This window comes from Ascaphus truei, chromosome 3, assembly GCF_040206685.1.
Source record: "Ascaphus truei isolate aAscTru1 chromosome 3, aAscTru1.hap1, whole genome shotgun sequence".
Taxonomy (NCBI): Eukaryota; Metazoa; Chordata; class Amphibia; order Anura; family Ascaphidae; genus Ascaphus; species Ascaphus truei.
This window is the reverse complement of record NC_134485.1, coordinates 410,666,408-410,689,349: the sequence shown is the minus strand read 5'-3', so window position 1 is coordinate 410,689,349 and position 22,942 is coordinate 410,666,408. Positions and strand designations below refer to the sequence as shown.

The 22,942-nt window shown below is 42.9% G+C and overlaps 1 protein-coding gene across 1 annotated transcript in view; it reads right to left on the bottom strand.

Annotated features, from left to right (window-relative positions):
* The window catches only part of TENM4 (teneurin transmembrane protein 4), a 1,230,300-nt gene that overhangs the window by 261,633 nt on the left and 945,725 nt on the right, over positions 1 to 22,942 (bottom strand). The window contains 1 exon segment of the mRNA XM_075592607.1: positions 19,975 to 20,181. Coding sequence (XP_075448722.1) covers positions 19,975 to 20,181 — 207 coding nt within the window.

The window sequence follows — 22,942 nt, the reverse complement described above, 5'->3', positions numbered from 1 at the left end:
TCCCGTCCCCCCACGGTGACGCTAGGCAGTGGTGCTACCTGTGTACACTTTGTTTCGAGCTGCAGTCGCGGCACGAGCTGGAGCGGATTGCCATTGGATTTGTCTTGAAGTACAAGCTGGGGTTCTTATCGTTCAAGTGTTGATATGGTTGAATGTTGGAGCGGGTTCGCCGCTGATCGAGCATGGGTGGGAAGCAGGGGGTTTAATGAGCTGACCTGCGTTCGTTTCGGCTCCGGGAATGCCTTGCTTCCAGAGGTACCTCTAAGGTGCCCCCGCTAGCATCCCCTGCTGGGGAAACAAAATGGAGGTTTACATTTCCTGTGGCATGTGGGCCAATAGGAAGCCTATAGCCCAGGGATGGGCAACTCCAGTCCTGAAGAGCCACCAACAGTTCAGGTTTTCAGGATATCCCTCACACAGCACAGGTGGCTCTGTCAGTGGCCCACTCTTCGACTGAGCCACTGATTGAGCCACTGGTGCTGAATTAGGGATACCCCTAATACCTGACATATTGGTGGCCCTTGAGGACTGGCGTTGCCCACCCCTGCTTTAATCTTTGCTGGAGGAACAGTAATAAAATACATCTGGGAATAGCAGACAAACATGTTTGGGATGCTATTTAGTTAGCACCCCCCTCTAAACATATTCCTAATTTAAATGTACCATACTCCCCCAATTTATTTCATACTAACTAGGTTAATGGGAAAAAATATTTTTTTCCATTTTTAAACTTCCTTGTCGGGCCAAACATAATACTCTTAAACCTATATATTTTTTTTATTGACCTTTTAATGCTGTCTACAGTGATCCTTGCCTTTCTTATTTCTGCATAGCAATGGCCGCCTTTCCCCCTCTCGTTAATGAAATGGTTTTGCGGCAAAATAATCAAATAAAGTCCCGTGATATCATCTACGGAGCCGTAGAGACCCACGGCGCATTGCTCAGCGACGCCTGGGAGCCCTGTCTGGCCGCCTGAAAGGGTTAAATCGTGTGGCTTGGACATGCTTTCCTACTAATCCTTTCCTTCTTTGTCTCAGATTAAGGAAATTGCCGACGGCCACTTTTACAGCAGTCTGCCCGTCATATGAATTCCTCATTCCTTCTGCTCGGGGGATTAAAGTGCCAATAACATCTCTTACGATGACACATCCTTTGCGCTGAGCTAGAGCGCCGACTAATTAGAAGCGCCGCCCCCATCATCACCGTTCCATCTCACGTTGGGGATACCGATGGTGGGTTGACCTGTGCTTTCCGTTACGGGTTGCTTTTGATTGGCTCTTGGGCGCTTCCACCCCTCGGTTTGCCTTTCAACAATGAAAGCAACGGATGTGAGAGACACTCTATACCGAGGGCGGCCAACTCCAGTCCTCAAGGGCCACCAACCGGTCGGGTTTTAAGGACATGCCTGCTTCAGCACAGGTGGCTTAGTGGTTTAATCAGTGGCTCAGTCAACAACTGATACACCTGTGCTGAAGCAGGGATATCGTTAAGACCTGATCTGTCGGTGGCCCTTGAGGACTGGAGTTGGCCACTCTTGCTCTACACCTCCACCTCCAACACCAACCGAGAAAATACACGTCTTGGCAGCTGTTGGAGCGGTGAGAAGCAGCAGACCTCGAAGAGAAACGTTTCAGAGTGAGGCAGATCATTAATGGATTCTCCAGAAGCTGATTTGGAGAAACCCCATTTTTCATCTGTGGATGTTCTTCTTTTCCGGGTCATTTTCTTTTTTAATTAAACTTGAAGACATTTGGTCCAAGATAATGGGACTGCGGTTGTTAGCTTTGCTGTCTCTCTTGTCCTGGAATGTTCTGCCTGGTATCAGTCAGCAAGTCACCTTGTCTTATCATACCGCTGGCTTGTTTGGAGCTGCATGTGTGGTCCTGGAAAGCACATGTAAAAACACACTTTCTCCCCATCGGATGTAAGGACCTTGTTACCCACATGCACTAAAAAGGAGCCAGTCATGCCCTTTTTTATTCATTATTTTTTCACTTCGGTTTGAAGCAGGGGGTCAACGGAGCTGAAACCCATTAATTTCAGACCCGGGGACCCCCTGCTTTTCGAGATAATTACATCTGTAGAGAGTGCCGGTATCTCTGCGAAGTTTAAAGCTCACGGGCCAATGGGAAGCTGATGACGTCACGGCTTCCTATTGGCCCGCAGGATGCGGGAGCTTTGAAACTCTGTCATAATGGGAACCCTAGTAGCCGAGTGGAGTGGCTACCAGCACCCACTTTGGAGGTCACTATTTTGGGAATCAGAGGGTCACCTGAGTTTAAATGAATGGGGTTCAGCTCCAGAGACCTCTTGCTTCAATCCTATGTTAAAAAAATGTGCAAACAAAAACTGCAAGCTTTGGATTGCCACTTTAAAATGAGCATTTTTTCAGGCACAAAGCACTGTACCATACAGCGTGAGATCTAATATCTGGTGGTGACCAAAACTGTTCAAACAGGTCTCATCCACTTCAAAGAGTTTACTACTAGGGCGCTTTTAGGTCAGGGATGTTTATGCCAACTGTTATTTTCTGCTAAATAGAGGGAGACAAATTGGGTGCTTATTTGCATGTCATTTCCCAGAATCCCTCGCTGCCGTGGAAGCATTGTATGCTAAAAGATAATGGGGAAAAGAAGACAGAGAGGATAAGCACAGCCTTCCTTTGTAAAAATAGAAAATAGAATTTAAGAGCCACAGCAGCCCCCAATTCTCACTTACAACGCAGGTAAAACCAATGTGCTCAGGCAGGAGATGAGACAGGTGAGCTAGGCTCCATCGAGTATATTCACCGCTGTAGCCGACATGTAGCAAGGCTCTGAGCGTCTGCGTGTACCACTCCGTCCAACTCCGGATTCCCTCCGTGTATGCGTCTCACGTCACTGTAATAGTTTGGAGGAGACGTGAGCGAGACGTGACGTGAGACGCATAGACGGAGCGTATCCGGAGGTGAACGGAGGGGTACACGCGGACGCGTTGCTGCATGCCGGCTATAGCAGGACTCCAAGGAGTTACCAGCCCTTCGGACCATCTGTTCCACAATGGATCCGGATAGTGGTGGATATACTGTACTCTGTGCAGCTCAGCTCACCTGTCTCATCTCCTGGCTGAGCACATTGTTCTTAGCCTCAATGTAAGTGAGAATTGGGGGCTATTGTGGCTCAAATTCTATTTTTACTAAAAGAAGCCTGTGCTTGTCCTCTCTTTGTCTTCTTTGGTATAAGTGGGGTCCCCTAGGGCCCCGAAGAGCTGAGGAACACGGCTTTGGAGGATCAAGCTTCTTACAATCATATGTACTTTTGAAAACTTTAAACCTGGAACGTTGCTCGTTGAGTAGAGCACGGGTTTTGTGCGAGATAATGGGGAAAGACGTCAATGATGTGATCTTTTTATTTGCCATACAACTCATGTAATATGAGCATCCGCTAGAGCAGCAATATACCCCTCAGAATCCTATATATCACATCACTTTAGTACGTTCCCCCCCTGTGCATGTCCTGCTTTAAAAAAAAATTTCCAGTGTTAAAAACGAACCTTTGGACTGCACTGGGCTCTGGGGAGACCTCCATTTTAACCTCCCGGACACTGAATATTTAAAACCGCTCATATCTCCTGAACGGAGCATCAGATATAAAAAATAAATAAAACCAGCGTTGAAAAGGATATAAAGAGATCTCTTGATGTAAAACTGCAAAATAAATGACAATCAGCACAGGCTGCTGCTGTGAGGCCTCTCCAATTCCTGGTTTTGGTTCACGTAACCATCGCCCTACTGGCAAGCTGACCCGAGCAGGGTATAACAGGGGAAGAATTGTTATAATAGTGCAGGGGGTGGCCAACTCCAGTCCTCAAGGGCCACCAACAGGTCAGGTTTTCAGGACAGGTGGCTCAATCAGTCGTAGACTGCGCCACCTGTGCTGATGCAGGGATATCCTGAAAACCTGACCTGTCGGTGGCCCCTGAGCACCAGAGTGGGCCACAATTGCTCTGTGAGCTACTTGCCGCGATAGGATAAAGGACGTCGGGCGCGGCACTTTGCAGGGAATGTAACCTTGCGCTGATCAGAGCTATTTATTAAAGGGTATTCCTAGCCTTTTCCATATGCATTTGCTTTGCATGAAACTGCACTGGGGGCTTATTAATTAGATGCAAATGGTACTAAACTACAGTGCTCTATGCAGATTTGGGAAAACATTAGCGCAGCAGCAATTAAAATGAAACCATTTTAAATAAAGGACAAGTTAATGAGCTTGTTGAGATTAAAGGTAGAAAAGGAGGCACCTGCTGTGTATGTACAGCAGGTAAGGGGGGGGGGGGGGGAGTGTAGAGGGAGCCCCGTCTCTGGACTGCATCTCTTGCCATATGAGGCCAGCCCAGAATTAGTGGAGCCAAAGTCATTACTCATTTATGATGGCTTCAGTAGGACAAACATCTGATCTTGCTGCACGAGATATCATAGACTATGTGGTCAAGGGCAACACTAGCAAATACTATTATTATCCCTGCTCTTTATTCCAACGCCAGCGCTACGGCAATATCTCCGCTTCCAATGGCTGTGTAAGCATCGTGTGAGCTGGAGGCTTCATCATATGCACAACAAGAACATCTCAGTACTACATTGGGCTGCTACTAATAGGGGAAAAGCACATCCACATTTCTAGCAAACGCATTTAGGGGTGCGGGTGGGGGGGGGGAGGGGGTGCACTGGCTTCTCTTACTGGTACGGGATAAATAACTCCCAACAAAGCTGAAGTAATCGCTGTGCGTGTGCAGTGTGTGAGCTGCACAGACGCAGCGACACAGGCCGTGCAGGGACCCTGCCCACACAGCTGCAGGTGGCACTGTGTAGCAGTTAAACGCCTGTTAGAACAGGATACATTTGACAACAAATGGAAGAAAAAATAAGTGTCTGGTTAAAATATGTTTTTTTTTGTTTTAAATAGCACCCATTTTGCAGGCTGTATGTATTCATTTGAGCAAAGTAACCTCATTAATGTAGATGTGTTACTTACGATCGACCGAGATGTGTGGGTCTCTGAAGTTGCTGCCGGCCCCTCGTGACCTTGGCACATGTCCTTGTACCTCAAATAAACCCACAGAAAATAGATGGTAAGCTCTGCAGGGCAGGCACCTACATGTGCTACGTGCTGTGCAAAAATAAAATACCAGCTTTCCTGTATTATATGCACTGTGTATTATATTTACCATTGGCTCTTATATCTAGTTGCTGGGCAGAAAGGGTTAATCAACACTCTGTATCACCCTAGGGTGCTTGAGACTAGACTGAAGCGTCCCTTATGAGAGAGGTTATTTTAGGTTGTTATTGATTAAACTATTTTTGTAATAAACAGCTGAACGCCAGAAACTTATAACAAGATATTTAACCAGTCATATAATACCAGAGTAACTACAAATGCAATCAATTCTGCAAGTGTAAAAAATGAGTAGTAATCAACCCCTTTGTTTCACGCTCCAGCCAATTACAGATGTAACTATTTTCTAAACGTTCACGAGACAACAATTGGATGACATGCACTGTATATGGGTTTCCTTGTGACAGAGAGAAAAAAAAATGTTTAGAGCCACTGCCACTTTATTGTTAGATTTTATTTGTATGGCGCCAACATATTCCTAAGCGCAGCACAATGAGTACATATATATTAAGATAAACAGGCACTCGGAAGAAGGTCCCTGCCCCAAAGAGCTTACAATCTAGGAAGGGGGAGACAGGGTGTGCGAGTTCCTTATCATGGGTTTGGCTGCTAACCTCAGGACTATACGTGTGCCTATGAAGATTCTAGACTATTTACTTTACACGAGCAACATAGCAATGCATGTCATGCTTCTCCATCAATAAGGGGTTTTAGTTTAAGATGCTGCAAAGCTTTTTAAAGTGCTCAACACAATGGACCCTTTAATGCAACACAGCTTTGCTTCAAGGAGTTAAAGAGGGGAACAGCAGCAGCACTGGTAAATGAGATCTGGTAAAGAACACACGTTGAACTCAATGCGTTGAGTTGCTGTGTTTTGGTAACTTCTCTTTGTTTCAATTCCATCCTTCTCTCACTTATTTTTTTTTTCTCTCCCTCTTCTTCCTTCGCTCCATTAAAATTCCACCGAAAGAGTCCTACTCCCTTAAACAAACCTGCATTGTTGCTTATCAAAACTCAAGTGAAACACATGTGGCATTTGAGAAGAGAGCCTTGGAACATGAGCTGACCTACCAGGGAGCCCGCGGTGAGTTCAGCAGAGGGAATGCTAGGGAGGGCCCATGAAGTGCATCGCCAATCCGCGGGATGTTTCCACTGCACAGGTGTGTTTAAGGATTATCTTTCCGAACAAGCGAGCCACTTAAGCCCCGGTCTTTCAAAAGAACCTCTCTCTCTCTCTCTCTCTTTCCTCAGCCTGCCTAATCTACCACAAATACGCCCCGCGGCCATCCTGAAGGAAAGGAAATTCTTACCAGATGGGTTCTCTGCCTCTGCGGGGGTGCACACACACCCCGTGGAAGTCGGAGACTGGCTACTGGAAGGGTGTTAAAACTTTCACATGGGCAGGGAACAAAGTGGCTTATTTTACAGCACCAATTTGGCTTATTTGTTCCAAAACATCCTCATTTTTAAGTCCTCTTGTTATCCTCATTACATACACCTGATTGTCATATTACCCCGCACTCTGTCTATATTTGGACACACGTTTGGAAACATCTGAGTGTTTGCTAAATCACTGTTGCTGGATTTGCGTTTCCTTCTTTGTTCACGCCACGTTTAATAGCCTTATTTTTGTACCCTGTCTGCAGTGATCTCCGGACCCCTGTTTCTATGCTGGGGTATCGTAACGATATGTGCTTGTAAATCTTACTTGGTCATTCTAGACAGACATATTTCAATCTGAAACTCACCAGCCCGTTCATCCCCTGTACTTAATTTTCTAACTCTAACTGTCCATGAAATGTGTGTGAATTGACTGTATAACGCTGGTCATTTAATGTAACCGTGTATTGTCATCATAACTCTGTGCCCAGGACATACTTGAAAACGAGTGGTAACTAACTCACAATGTATTACTTCCTTGTAAAACATTTGATAAATAATATTACTGCAGAAATCCATGTACAGGTAGTCCTCGGTTATCCGACACAATGCGTTACTCAAAATGGCGTTGGATAGCAAAACATTTTAAAGCGAAACACGTTTTCCCATAGGAACACTGTTTAAATGAAAGGTTCCGTTCCTGAAGGCATTTTTAATGCTAAAATACACAAAATATTTTACGCAGACAATAAGATATGCAGCACACACATAAATTATATAGTGCATATACTGTATGATATATATAATATAACAATATATAATATAAAAATATAATATATAGTATAATATATATTATATACACATAAACAACTTTGCAAAGCGTCGTAAGAGCGTTGGATAAGCCGTTTTGGCGTTGTAAAAATGAACATAGGTATGCATTGCATAGCGTTGGACAAGCCATTCGTTGTAAAACGAAGCGTTGTAAAACGAGGACTGCCTGTACTTGTAATCATGTCTCCTATCTGACCGTGTGCTGTCCACAGTACAGATCTGCTGAATATACTTCCACAGTGGTTGAGATTAAGCAAGCGGTAACCGAAAGGAGTATCACTAGTTTTGTAGTTGCTATCACAATTCACCACTTTTTTTTCCGCTCTTACATTCAAGCATGGGGTTTTTCCTTTTCTTTTACCAATTTTAAGTAAGCTTTGTGCCAATGATTTTTAACGACCTTTTTTGTTCCCCCAGAAGAATTTCGCTATCCTGGAACTAACCATTGACGCGCTACTTTTGATACTAACTACTAACTACAGTACTATAAAACATTATTCATCTAGCAGAGAACATCTACAAATATCAAACAGACGCGAATGCCCAAATCCCAGCAGATGCCCAAGCTGTGATGACTGCGACAATTCATTAATTATATAATCATTTCTTAGATCAAATTTCGCTTAACACGCTTCCTTAAGGGGACCAAAACGTTGGCCCTTTTTTACATGTGCAATTATTTAAACTGCTCCCTGAGCTTTATTTAGTACTTTCTGACACCCTTATGCTGGGGGATCAACCACTGGGTACAGGGAGCAAACCTACTCCGCAGGCGCCCAATTATTGTGATCCTACAGCATGCTCTGCATTGCCAGCTCTCGCGATCTATCCCTATCTATCGCGATCACTCCCCAATATTTAGCTGGAAAGTGCAATATAATAATAATAATAACAACAACTTTGTTTCATAAATAAGTCCCATTGAGCCCCAACGGAGCGCAAAGCGCCTCACAATTACACTATAGTGGGCGTCACGCAGCACAGAGGAATTGTACAGACACAGGGAGATACTGCGAGTTGCACACTGTGCAGACACCCGGAATTGAACCCGGCTCCCACTGCTTCAATCTCAGCGTCATTGTCTTTACTCACTGAGCCGCTCCTCCCATCTACTATCCCTCTACTTCATCCCTGATAATGGTTCCCTATGGCAAAGTCAATGGAAGATAGCGCTGATGCTGATGGAGGCGCTTTAACATGGTGGCGCACTGTTGTCTGGTGTCAGGCATAGTTCAGATGGAGGTGTTAGTGCTCACAGATCCCCCTTACCGCACTGCTCATTAGTAAGTGGATGCAGGCCCTTGCGTCTGGTACTAATTTCATTGAGCTGGTAATTTTAGACTCGGGATACTAGAAGCATTTCTGCTGCCAATTCAGTTTAACAATTTTTAATGCTTCTAATCTGTTCCAGTTGTTCCCCCATCTGATTTTGGCTGGTCGGATACACACTGCACAATACTCACCGGGATTTAAGTGTGCAGTCTCTTGCAGTAACATTCACTAGAGTTTTAATAAAGAAGCACAGCCTTTTTATACCGCCTCCCCACATCCTCTAACATTTATTCTGTTTTCCATTACCTTAATAATAATTCTGTCTGTATGTATGTGTATATATATGTATATATATATTTTATTTCACAGACATACAGTATATACATACATACAACCGACTTTGTTGTTGGGTCGGTAATTCCTGGCAGTCTTGCCTTAATATAAGGTATTTAAGTATTGTCACATATTATTTAGTTCTTAGCGCTTTCTATCACCATTTCTGTTTTTTTTTATATACACACATACACGTATGTATATTTTTGATGCTCACCCCTGATATGTCTCCATCCATGTGCATAGCGTATCACAGCAGTAATACACGTGACATACTAATATAACACGTAATGGTAATAAGCGCTTCAGACATAAAAGTAACATTAGGAAAAGGCGTCCCTGTCCCGAAGAGCTTACTATCTACGTATATATGGCTGGCTTGTGAATTTTCCACAATCCTAAACACTGCTGGTCGGTATCTCACGGACAGTAGTGAGCAAATAAGTGCAAGTGCGGCAATAGTGGAAGTGTGAGGAGAAAGATGCCCTCCTCTCTCCTCAACAGCCTCCGTCTACAGGCAAATGCACACGCTGCCTCGAAGAAGCTGGAGGCTGTGTTCTGTGAGACCCAATACATGCAGCTTAAATACATCAGGTTGTACTAAATCCTGCACTTGCATACACATATTCCACTCATTTAGGGTTTAGGAAGGTAGCCAAACAAGGTCATTTACTTAAGTATGTGCGTGTCATAGACCAGGGTTAGAAAAATCCCGGGTGACCCATAACCCCTGCTGGTGCCTGCTTTAAGCAGGATAGGCTGCACTTTGCTGGTAGCAGTGGTGACTGAGGCCAGCGTCCGCCCACAGGACAAGAGCCGCCCCACAATGGGCCGGGCCCGCTTCGAGGGGAAGCCGCCGCGCTGCGCAGACAAACTCCTGCTCTCAAGAAAATTGAGAACAGGACTAACGACAGAGCACTAGGCCACGTCCTCTGGTGGTTCAGCCAATGAGGGCGAGTCAGTGTGTGTCTGTCAATCAGTCAGTGTGTCTGTTCGTCATCAGTCAGTGTATGTGTGCGTGTCACAGATGGAGTGATCATTTATGAAACACACACACTGACACATAGAACCAATGGGGGATGTGTGTGTGTGTGTGTTTGTGTATATACTGCACATATATATGTACATACACACACATATATATTTACTCAAATATATGTACTGTATACACACACACACAAACTTACTCATATATGCACACAAGTATATACGGAGCGAATGCAAAGGAACCTGAATTGATGTGTATATGAGGGTGGCCAAAAATATAAAACATTTAGGAGCCAGCCCAAATTTCTAAGAGTGTAGTAAAAAAATTATGTAAATAAGGTGAAGGGGTTGTGTGACTGTCACATCTCCTCCCCTCCCCCATTGGTTCTGTGTGTCAGTGTGTGTTTCATAGATGCTCACACCATCTGTGACAATCACAGACAGACAGACAGACAGAAATGACATTTTTTAAGCTTCAGGTGTTTATTCACCAAATCATCCTTACCCCTTTTAAAACTGCTTCTAATTTACCTCACTATAACAATGCTAAAGTTCTCACAGCCAAAAAGCCTGCCACGATGCTGTGACCTTGTTATCATTATTTCAGTGTTTCAGAGAGTGACATGTGAATTCTCTGTGGGAGAAGCACACCCTGCTGGGCTGCTCAGCAAGCGGTTTCAATGAGGGGTTTTTAGGCACATACCAAATTATATGATGAAGTTTGTTCAATGAGTGGGAACCTCACTCCCCCTCACTCACTGCTGTGCATGTTAATCAAGGAACTGCCACAACCCTATATACAGTACATGAATCTTACATCAAAGGAATAGGGAGGCATCCTCGGGATCATTCATTTTAGCCAGACACAAAAAAAAACCTTGGCAAGTTTATCTCCATCTGGAATATTTCAGCCAGGTAGAACATATCTGATTAAGGGACCTAGGTGGCCCTGGGGGCCTGTAAAATTATCTTTCAAATGACGAAATCAGTTGATAGAAAAATAACTGGTACCCAACATTTCATCTTCTTTAAGAACATTCTGCACTGTATAAAGATAGCAAGCATCTTCCTACACTTCAAACGCCCACATCTGCCCATTCCCCCCTCCAGTGCTACACAATGCACCACTCTCTGCAGGCAAAATAGTTCAAGACAAACTCTTGCCAAGGCCACTCGATTGGTTTCCGGCATTTGACGCCCTTGTTGATGTAACCCCTGAAGGCTAAGTCCCCAGTGGACACTGTTGCGTGTGCGACAGCGTGCGTGCGGCATACAAGGTACAGCCTTCTATTGAGCAGACCCCAGTCGACGTGTGTGCGTGTGCGGACAAGTCACGATGCGCGACCGCCTTGGCCAAAAGACAAGGTTTTTGTCTTTTTGGCGCAGCAGCCAAGCATTGGCCACATCAAGGAGGCGGTTCAGCCAATGAGGGCGAACCAGCCATGTGACGTCATGGCTGTGCCCCCGTCACGTTCCCCCCGTCGGATCTCCTGCTCTTCAACCTCAGACCACAGGTCGCGGCTAGAACAGTTGCACGTGCCCCGCCAGACGCTCCGGCGCGTGTGCAGCCGTGACCACTGGGGCTCTAGCCTGAGGCTGTAACTATAGTAAGCGCTTGCGTGTGTGCATGACATTGTGCGCGCACGTGGCACAAGCGTTTTGTGCATATAGGCCAAATGATGACGCGTGTGACTAGGAGGCGTGGCCATGATGTCACAAGGCTAATTTTTTTCCTGCCTCACTGTGATTGGCTCACAGTGTCACATGGCACGACAGCCGCTCAAAGACAAATTTAATAGACAAATAATACAGGGGTTCTCTACTCAAGTCCTCAAGGCCACACCCCCCCCCCCCCCCCCTCTAGGTTAAAGAGGCAATCCAAGCGACGCTTAAAAAAAAACAAAGTTTATAATTATTGAAAACTAATTACCTAAGCAGCCGATGATTCGCACTCCCGTGAATGATCAGCAGAGATCCTGCTTCCCAAGGTTCACTAAATGGCCGCCTACAAGGTATTCTTATATTACCAAGGTAACCTTATCTATTGTTACAGTTTGCAGCCCAAACTACTGGGAACATTGGCAACAAATGGTCACAAAAGAAAGTGTTGCAAATATCTTGCACTGCTGGGGAGTTGCAATAGAAATCAAAGGATGCTCACTATATTAAAACTCATAAAAAATGCTTTAAGAGTTGAATAATAAAAATGCAGTCAGGATTATCAAATACAACAGAACAGATTTTTTTTTTTTTTTTAAACACACACACACGTAGGATATTGCTTGGATTGCCTCTTTAAATGGAGCTGATTGACAGCCTTTAAAAAAAAAAAACACTACTATTTTTAAATAATTTTTTCAACTTTTAACTTTTCAGTGGTAAGCAAAAGCTTCTGAGTGCTTTCAGTCTTTATCTTATGTGTTTGAGTAATTAATCAAACTGGTCATCAGTGTTTACATTTAGAGAGCGATTGTTGCCTCTGGTTTGTCCATTACTTGTATAGTAAATACGAAGCCACCATTAGTCCAACAGATAAACAGAAGTGGCCGGAAGGCGTGAATTTAGTCATCTAGGAGAAAAGGGAAACACATTCAGTTTTAATAGTATGCGGATAAGTAAAACTGGTACTAAAATGGCAATTGAATCTAAGGCCGCGTGTATAGTGCCCGCAACCAGCGATGCGATGGGTGACGTCACCATCGCCGCTAGCGAAAGTTATATTTTGCTCTGCGGCGGCGCGGGCTTCCGGGCATTTGATTGGTTCAGGGGTTGTCACGAGGCGACAGCCCTTGAAAAATCAAATGTTCCCGGCTTCCGAAGTTCGCGACGCTTACTATAAGCGCACGCGGCGGCAATGTATTTGTTTTTGGGCGGCGGCGTTGCCCGTCGCGGGCACTGTACGCACGGCCTAAGGAAGCCAACTAAGCTGATAAGTTCTTCATGAGAAAATGGGCCTCTGTGGTAGAACATCTCTAAATGACACTGATACCCATGGGACACACCACTGGCAGTGTATATATGCTTCTTTCTATACAACACCCAGCACTGGCAGCAAAGAGGCGCGAAGACCCGTATCTACTAAACTGTGTTTTCCATAAACCGACTCCCGTCGCCGTAAGACCACTTACTGCCCCGACACTTGTATTGGCTGTATTGTGTCTACTGGAGTTGGAAGACATGTATTGGAATAGCACGTTGTAGTAACTGTGGGCCTAACGTGTATGTAGTGCTGCCAGTGTATGTAGCAATGTGTTTAAACCAATGCATATCTGAAGATTACAGAATTAACCTTTACAGTGCCCTAGTTACGTTCCTGTTACGGCCGAGGCCTTGGCACACCAGGGGAACTTATGACGTAACATGTATGTCATCAGGATTTGGCTCGTATTGAATGGGTTGACCAGGGCAGCCGTTCCACAGGAACGATGGCAGGGGGCACTTCCCTTCTGTTTTTAATCACCGCAGTCATGTGATTGCTATTGCAGCGATCACATGGCCACAAATCCCAGATGTCCAGTAGCACTATGGACCTGTCAGGATTCTGGCAGCAAATTAGTTAAGGTAACAATGATGAATAGATCCCAAAGTTGCATTTTTTTTGGCCCTTTATTAAAAACGTTGTATATACCGTCCAGCAACATAGAGGCTTCTGGATGGGTCAGGATGTCCGATAGATTATGCTTAGGGTTCATAACTGTGTGCTACATTTGTAACAGGTTTGCTTATGTGCTGTGTTGAAGTTAACAACGTAGCAATTACTAAACAACAAAGTAATACATTGATGGAGCTGAATAACTTTCCCATGCAATGAAAGGAACTTTCTGCACAGGAACGGGGGAGGGAGGAGAGACGGGGGACAGAACGAGTACATCCCACACAAACTTGCAGGGGACTCAGGAAAATCAAATAACATTTTCATCCGTACTCGAACAAAAGGTTAAGTGCATTTGTCATACATCATGTTTCCTGCAATAACAAAAGCCATGAAAATGAAAGTGCCAAAAGAATACTAAATATTGCTCAAAAGGTCACTTTGTTGAGAAAAAAAAAAAATTAAAAAAAAAAAAGAAAAGTGAGTGGTTATATCTGTTTTGACTCTGGCCACTTTGAGAGCTTTTAAGGGCTTTCTTAGATTGTATCTGTTAGCAGCACTCTCACGGGACGTACTGTACCAAGCCCTTAGTGTTCTGTTGGTACTGGGGAGTACTCTTACTTAACGCTGGATTAGTATTAGCAGTGCAGCTCTGGGTGTGTTAATAGTTATAAATGGACTTTTATAAATGGACTTTTCTCAAGACTACGTTTTAACAGCTGTGCAGGAGTCTAGCGGGGATCAATTAACAAGTGCAGTCCAAATCTATAGGTGTTCCACGGCACCTGTGCTTTTGCAACACTCACACGACTATTATGGAGGGTCAGTCCCACAGCGCGAGCAAAAAAATATATACTTTTAAACAATTTATTAATGTAATTGGTTTCCGTAGAAATATTCAATTGTCCCTAAAGTAAAAATGGGACTTTTTGACTATGTGAAATGATCATCCGGTGAGATGGCTGACGCTGCTCCCTTTGCGCTGTATGGGGAATGCGGTATCATAACTACTTTCTTAAAAGAACAATGCTAAATAAGTTTGGAAAGACGTAGATTCGTAACCTGCATGTAACTACAGGGAGAGAATGTGGTTACCTTGGAAACATCAAAAGTTTACAAACTCATTTTAAATATATGTACTTGTCCAGGAGTGGCCAACTCCAGTCCTCAAGGGCCACCAACAGGTCAGGTTTTCCAAATATCCCTGCTTCAGCACAGGTGGCTCAGTCGTTGAGTGAGCCACTGATTGAACCACCTGTGCTGAAGCTGTTGGTGGCCGTTGAGGACTGGAGTTGGTCACCCCTGGTCTAGTTTATTTTTTCCCAAAAATACCTATCACCTGTATTAATACTATTCAATGTACCACCATCATGGTCCTAGTGAGACTCCTGTGAGTGTCGGAACGCAGGCAAACCAGTCTTCAGAACTCATCCATGTCATCCATTTGAGTAACTATGAAGTGGTCGCAGAACGTCGATGGAAGAAAAGGATACTCCACGCCCGTTCTGCTAGCGTCCACTCCCGCCCTAGAAAGTGAACATATGGAGCACGACGTACCCTGTAACTCATAGGGCCGCTAGAGTGCCGACCCTTATCACATGCAGGGTATCTCTTGGGGCCCTTTGTATTAAGAAACAATTATTATGGTGATCTATTAAAAGGTATCACAACATCCAAAGTTTGTTAGGCTGCGCTTATAGTGCCGACGACAGCAACGCGACGTCGCATCAAAATGCATTGCCGCCGTCGCGTGCCCTTATAGTAATCGCGACGCCTCGTTCATGATCGCTGGAAGTCATCTTTATTTGATTTTTCCAGTGACCGTAGCCTGCCGTCGCCTTTGCTGGCACTATAAGCGTAGCCTTATTCTCACAGTGGCAAATAGAGCTACTAGAAGTTAAGAAGGAACAAAGACAAGGCATTTACTTAACGTGGGTTCAAGAGCCGGATTTGGGACACGATGGGCTTGTCTTTCTTTACCATTAGATTGTAAGCTCCTCGGAGCAGGGACTCCTTCCTTAATGTTACTTTTACAGTATGTCTGAAGCACTTATTCCCATGATCTGTTATTTATATTTGTTATTTATATGACATGTATTACTACTGTGAAGCGCTATGTACATTTTATGGCGCTATACAAATAAAGACATACATACATACATACATACATTTAAACTCCTGGATTATGTTAATGGAACGCACAGTACCGTAAGTCACCGGGACTTTCAAAGGTCACCTTTGTTTTCCGTTGACAGAAGAAGGCTGCTGACATCTGACTAGGTCAAACCGTGTCACATTTTACCTGCACCTCTGATTATTGGACAACTGAAGTCATCTAGCAATGAGGCCCCAGACACACTGTCTCTGTGTGGGACATATTTATTACCAACCTGCAAGTTTTTACACAAATGTCATGCCCTGGGGAACGCAAAGTGTCTGAAACCACTGAAGAAAGCAGCTAGCACTACAGAGCAAGCATAAATAACCAGACAGCTTAAGAGCCTATGGCTTCACTAACTTCCTAGAACATCGATACCACAATATCGACATTAGGACCACCATACACTGCAAAGAATAACCTTTTAACCAATCACTAAAAAATAGAGATTGGGTATTTAAATCATGTTGACCTTTAGGGTGTATCAATTTACTGTCATTCATTGCAAACCAATAATTCATGTTTAACTTATATACAGACAGCTAAAGCAGCCACACTGTAGAGTTCTGTTAATACCTTCTAAGAAAGAGTACGGTTTTGCAAAACATGTCAGAAAACGTCTCAATTACTTGTCATGGATGGAAATCCAAGAATATCAACACATGTCCAGTAAGCAAAAGCAATCAAAGGGACCAACTAAAGCCATATACAGTCTGAGAGGTAATACTAGATTTTTATCAGTTTATAAGTACGCAACTCTTCTACGTAACCATGTTTTCAAGCACTATATCAGATTGTATTTTATGTCTTTATTTATATAGCGCCAAATGTGTACTCAGCGCTTCACAAAGAATACAGTACAGGGAATTCTAATAATACAATACATGCAGCAAAATCAGACACTAGGAAAGGAAATCCCTGCCCCGAAGAGCTTACAATCTAAGGATTGAGGGGAACTTACAGAGACAGTAGGTGAGGGAGTAAGTGCTGTAGATGGCAGTGCTTGGTCACAATGGGAGGTAGGAGTGACTAGGTGTGGGACAATAGCCATGAGTGCAGGTTAGTGCAGCATTAAATGAAAAGGTTGACATCATTTGCATGGGGGGGATATCTCATGGTAAAGAAAATGTTGGTAACAGTTTCTCTCCTCATATATATATATATATATATTACTATCAGTATCAAGTGTGATGGTGTTTTAGGGGGAGGATCCATTTATATTTAAAAAGTCATATCACTTTGTCCACAAAAAAAGAAGACTATTACGAAATTGATCTTTTGAATGTCAAATTCAAAGGAGGTGCGATTGTGGGATTAGTACTGAAACAGGGATCGTGGTTAGGTGACATTATGAAGGGGACCTTTTGTGGGGTCAAATCTTTTAAAGGGAAATTCGGTGGGGTCATGTGTTAAAGAAGAAGGGACCACAGGTGAAGAAGGGAATTTTATGTTGGTTTAATGGAGTTTCTAACACACCATAAAAAAAAATAAAGTGTCACTTCTTCCTGGATCAACCAGAACACTGCATAGCTGGAACAAAGGGCGGACTATTTAGCACCAAGTAGCCAACAAATGGCCATGAAATAAACTCACAACTGTGCCACACAATAAAGAAAACAAATCCAGCATTTCAACTGTGTAGAAGAGTCAGCGGCAGTTCATCTAGAGCAGATAACTTGCAGTGCGGGGGTAAACTAGCGTTTACACAGGAAAAGAAGGCTCATTTGTGAAATCCCGAATAAAAGCAAAAAGAGAAAAATAACTTTAGCATAAACTACTACAGTATGTAGTTGGGAACCTTCACAGGCCAAGTTGCTTCACCCGTATGATAGATAGTTAGATAGATAGACCTGTGATAGAGGTCCCTTGAAACGCTTTGCTCTGCAAGCACCACCGGCACGGAAGGGGTTAAAAGGCTGCATGCCATGGAAACCCATTAAACGACTTCAATATACATCCATTCCGGGCAGCAATTGTGCATGACAGTGGCTGGCTTTCCAGGCCCTGTTTGCAAGACTCCAGGTAACACCGCGTACCGGTCACTGCAGAAAGTTTAGCACGTGATTGTGGAGAGGAAAGTCATTTCTTGTCTGCAGGGCATGAAAGTTGTACAGGGGAGCGCTTCATTTCCTACGCAAACCCTCCTACTGTCTCTGTACGTTCTCCCTACCTCCCAATTAGACTGTAAGCTCCCCGGAGCAGGGACTCCTCTTCCTTAATGTTACTTTTATGACTAAATCACTTATTTCCATGACCTGTTATTTATATTATCTGTTATTTATTTGATTACTACGTGTATTACTACTGTGAAGCGCCATGTACATTAACGGCGCTATATAAATAAAGACATACAATACATACAATACAACCCTTACATCGGGGTGGGCCGGCTCCAGTCCTCAAGGGCCACCAGCGGCCAGGTTTTCAGGATATCCCTGCTTCAGCAGAGTTGGTTTCAATCAGTGGGTCAGACATTGACTGGCCAACTCCAGTCCTCAAGGACCACCAACAGGTCAGGTTTGCAGGATATCCCTGCTTCAGCACAGGCAGCTCAATCAGTGGCTCGGTCAAAGACTGAGCAACCGGTTGAGCCACCTGTGCTGAAGCAGGGATGTCCTGCAAACCAGACCAGTTAGTAGCTCTTGAAGACTGGAGTTGGCCATCCCTGCATTAGATGGTATTTATCCCACAACACCCTGCGTCTTTGAAGGGCTAGATTTTCCTCTATAGAGCTTCAGGATAATTACAGGGTATGTGGTCTCAGTACAAATGTACACACACAAAAAAAAAGTCCCTGCTTTTATCTGTGTGAATTTCCGCTACGGATTCCCTTATTAATACTCAGAATTGAACTCGGGCCTCAATAAATTTAGCTTCAACATTTTTCTATTGGGAGACTCTCTCTCCCCATGTGCTACAAAAAACTTTCAATGAATCAGACTTTATTGCAACAAGAATGGAAAGCTGTTGATTGGAGACTCTTGTCAAAAATAAACCTTTCCTTCAGCACAAATACCAACAGAACAGTGAAATGTTCACAATTTAATATTAAACGTCGCTAACATTTGCACAGCCAGACAAAAAACACCAATTACTTTTTTTTAATGGACTTAAAGTGTGTTAATATGAAAATGTGCTGAGGACGGAGTCAAAATAACCTGGACATTTCTGCACCGTAACCTCAGAAGCGCCTTAGCAAAGTGTTGCACAAGTTTCAGACAGTTCTTTTTTTTTTATTGGGGGGAGGGAGGGGGGCAACAACAATAAGTACTTTTAAAAATGGATTTTCTTCCCACTTTTCAAAAACAATGCGGAGAAAAATATACATACAATAATTTAGACAAAAAACAAACCAGAATTACATATATATTGCAGCCATCATCAATATTCATCATGGACATCTGTGCAATTCTAATCATACAAAAGAAATGCAAAAATATAGGGGAACACAGGAATAACAGCAGGAGATATCACAGGAAAACTTGGGAGAGGAATTCACGTCTCAATTAGCTTACACATATTATATAATATTTTTTAGATATATTTACACATACATAATTATATACACACACATATACATACATACACATACACAACATAAATTCATAGGATCAAGAGCTGCTTGTGATATTATCTCATTCATAAGACAACTGGATATTAAAGGAAACTTTGGTAGCAGGGAATTCCTGTCCCTTAGGGCTTAATAATCACACACACACACACACACACACACACACACACACACACACACACACACACACACACACACACACACACACACACACACACACACACACACACACACACACACACACACACACACACACACACACAATACCTAATATATAGGATCAATTTACATTTAAAGGATCAATAGAAATATATATAGGATCAATATAAAATTATAGGATCAACATAAATGTATAGGATCAATAGAAATGTATAGGATCAACATACATATATACAGTAGGATCAATATAGCTATATACTGTACAATGCAAGGGCAGCTATAGACATACGTCTATAATATATATTATCTCTAACTGTGCATGCTATGTCTTGTATATAATGTATAACCCTGCTCACTTACTATGTATTTGTAACCATGTATTATTTGTCATCTTAACTTTATGCCCAGGACATACATGAAAACAAGGTAACTCACAATGTATTACTTCCTGGTAAAACATTTTATAAATAAATATTCTCCCATTGATCAGCTTCTGCTAGTGATAACAAGCACAGAGTAGTAAGAAGAGGAGCAGACTCACCATTGGCAGGCTCACCATGGGCAGGCACACACAGCGTTGCTGAGCCACTTTTAACTAAGAATGAATGAGGGACAAACTCTTCAGAGTCAGAGTCCTGGGTGGGGCGGGCCACGCCACTGCCTAGCAACCTCCTGTGGCTCTCATTGGCTCCGGGGGCAGGGGGAGGGGAAGGGGTTGATGAAGCGGACGAACAATGCAAGGGAGGACCTGTGAATCACAAACACACACAGGGATAAGGCACACGTGGGGACACCCGAGTGCGCACACAGGGCACTACCTCACTATAAAGCGAGCTCAGATACTATTGTGTGTGTCCCCTGCTTAAATACTTGAAATACATAGAAGCAAGACACACAAAAAAAGCAGCCCCTCCATATCTTCAAGTGATAACATGTATTCTGCGTATACGAAGCCGAAACGTAGAATCATGTCATCGCCTGAAGTTATGGAGTGCCTGCCTTTCTTCATCTTGCTACTATAGACATATATTCTATATTGTCCCCCAATTTTTTTTTCAAATAATCTTTTCAGTGCAAGATGAGCCTCTACTGAGGCAGTTTTGTAAAGTACAAATCTGCCCACAATATTAGCAAAAAAGGTGATTAACTTTACAATTAGTTGCCATCGCTGATGCCAACTAGTGGGATTTCATTATTTTTAGTTTTTTTCCTGCCCCAAATTAGGGAAGAACCGTGTGCAAAACAACATTAAAAAAAAAACAGAAAAACAGCCAAGGGGAAAACACACAATAGGGTTGATACAGGGCATGCAAATTGACACATTTTTTAATTCTTAAAATGACACAGTACAAACAAATAACACTGAAATACATGAATAAGAACACAGTGACATTAACACCATTTTAAAATTATATCAGGAGAAAAACAAAAATGAAAGCACACACAGATTATAATACGATAAGGTCTTTCTTATTGACCGGACATATAATATGGTTTAAGCGGAGTTACTAGACAATGCATAATGAAGATAGACATCCCAGTCCCTTCCCAGTAGGAGTAACAACAGAGCTATGAAATGAGAGCCTTTAAACGTCCCCTGATTCCAAGCCACTGGAAGCTCAGCGGTGCAGCATACTGTGCCATTTGAATACATAGACTTTTCCCACATAAAGAGATTTGCATGGAAAAGGTCTGGACTCCCACTCCGCATCCACACATATCAATTAAAACAGATACTGTACTCACAATATTCTTTCATGCTCTTTCTTTTTTTTTTTTTTTAAGTCCAGGTTTTAGTTAATTGTTTACATGCCGAGTTAGGGAAATCAGCTTTTGGGCCAAGTCTCACTCTTTGAGACTGAATAAAGCACAGCTGGAAATTCAGACCATAAGCTGCTGAGCCAGATCAATGTTTCAAGTGACTGACAGGTCTGCCCCCTCCCCAAAGAAGGGAGAAGCTGCCACTAGTTATGCACCATTTCCATTTAGAGAGAAATAGTATTTTCAAATAGAAAATTATATCTATGTGAAATGTATAGCTATGGTTTAATATTAGCTTACCCGGGTCTGTCGGAGAGGTCAGCATTACCAGCTTGTTATCATCACACAACAAAATCTTCTTTTAAAAGTATTTTTGGAACAATTCCCTGCTCTCTAATATATCACTGGCTCTATAACCTGTCCCGCTTGAGTCTTCCTTATGCTATGTGACAATAGCATTTGAAGTGAGGAGATATGTTCAATGGAAATATAATCATGTGAAATGCGTAGAACTCACTGAATTATTCTGCGTTTTGTGTGCTTTGTGTCACGTGTTCGCAACACACGCAAAAAAGCATCCAGCAAGTTTACCCGGTAAATAGGAAATGAATAATTGTGAAGCTGAATAATTGTATTTGCAGTGGGAAAATCCAGTAAGCGCAGAAATACAACACGAATAACCTTGTATCTCTGCCATGGTACAATAGAGGAGGAATGGAACAGCTGGAAACGGTTTTCTCTTGGCTTCTTGCTAATGCCTGTACAAAAAAGGTGCGCTGCTAAAGCAGCAATTTGGGTTTCATTTTTTAAAATGTTTTAATTTCTTTTTTTTTATTGCAGGCTAGAAGCTGAGGGTCTCTGGCGCTGAACTGTGTTCTTTTCAGCTCTGGGGGACCCCCTGCTTCCTGAAATACTTACCACCGCAGGGGGTGCCGATATCTCCTTGGAGTTTAAATGTCCCGGTCACGCAGGGCAATAATGATCCGTGACGTCATCTGATGCGGCTTCCTATTGGCCAGCGTGACGCGGGACATTTAAACGTCGCCATTATGTTAGGCGCACGGTTTCTCTGACTGCAGAGATACCGGCACCCCTATGGAGATAAGTATCTCAGGAAGCACGGGGTGCCCGGAGCTGAAATTATCACAGTTCAGCTACAATGACACTCTGCTTCAGTCCTGTAATAAAAAAAAAAAATTAAAAAGTGAAACTGTATTGCTGCTTTAATGATATAATGTATCATTTTATGCAACATTTTATGGAGTTGTCTTTTGATACACCGCTGACCAGTCTGTCGGCAAAATCGTTAATTTCACATTGCAAAACAATATCTGTCTGTCTGTCTGTCTGTCTGTCTGTCTGTCTGTCTATTTATATATATATATATATGGGAGCTAAGCGCAAGAAAACAGAAGCTGAGGGAAAGATATGAGCAGAAATACAGTATGTAACTACTGCAAAAAATGCAACATTTTATACAACTTCCTGAAATTAATAGAGTAATATGTCAGTATACACATTGCATATAACATCATTTATTATAATAACATTACCTGCTGTAGTTACTTCAAGTATTATAATGAGGGATTCCAGTATTAGGTTTTAAAGCTGCAGTTCAAGCAATTTCCTACATCTGTTTTTTTTTTTTTTAAATAATAAATTAGTTCTGTACTATGAGAAAATACTTGTAGCATTTTTTTGAAAAAAAAAAAACCCCAACAATTTTTAAAGAAATGTTTAATGTATTC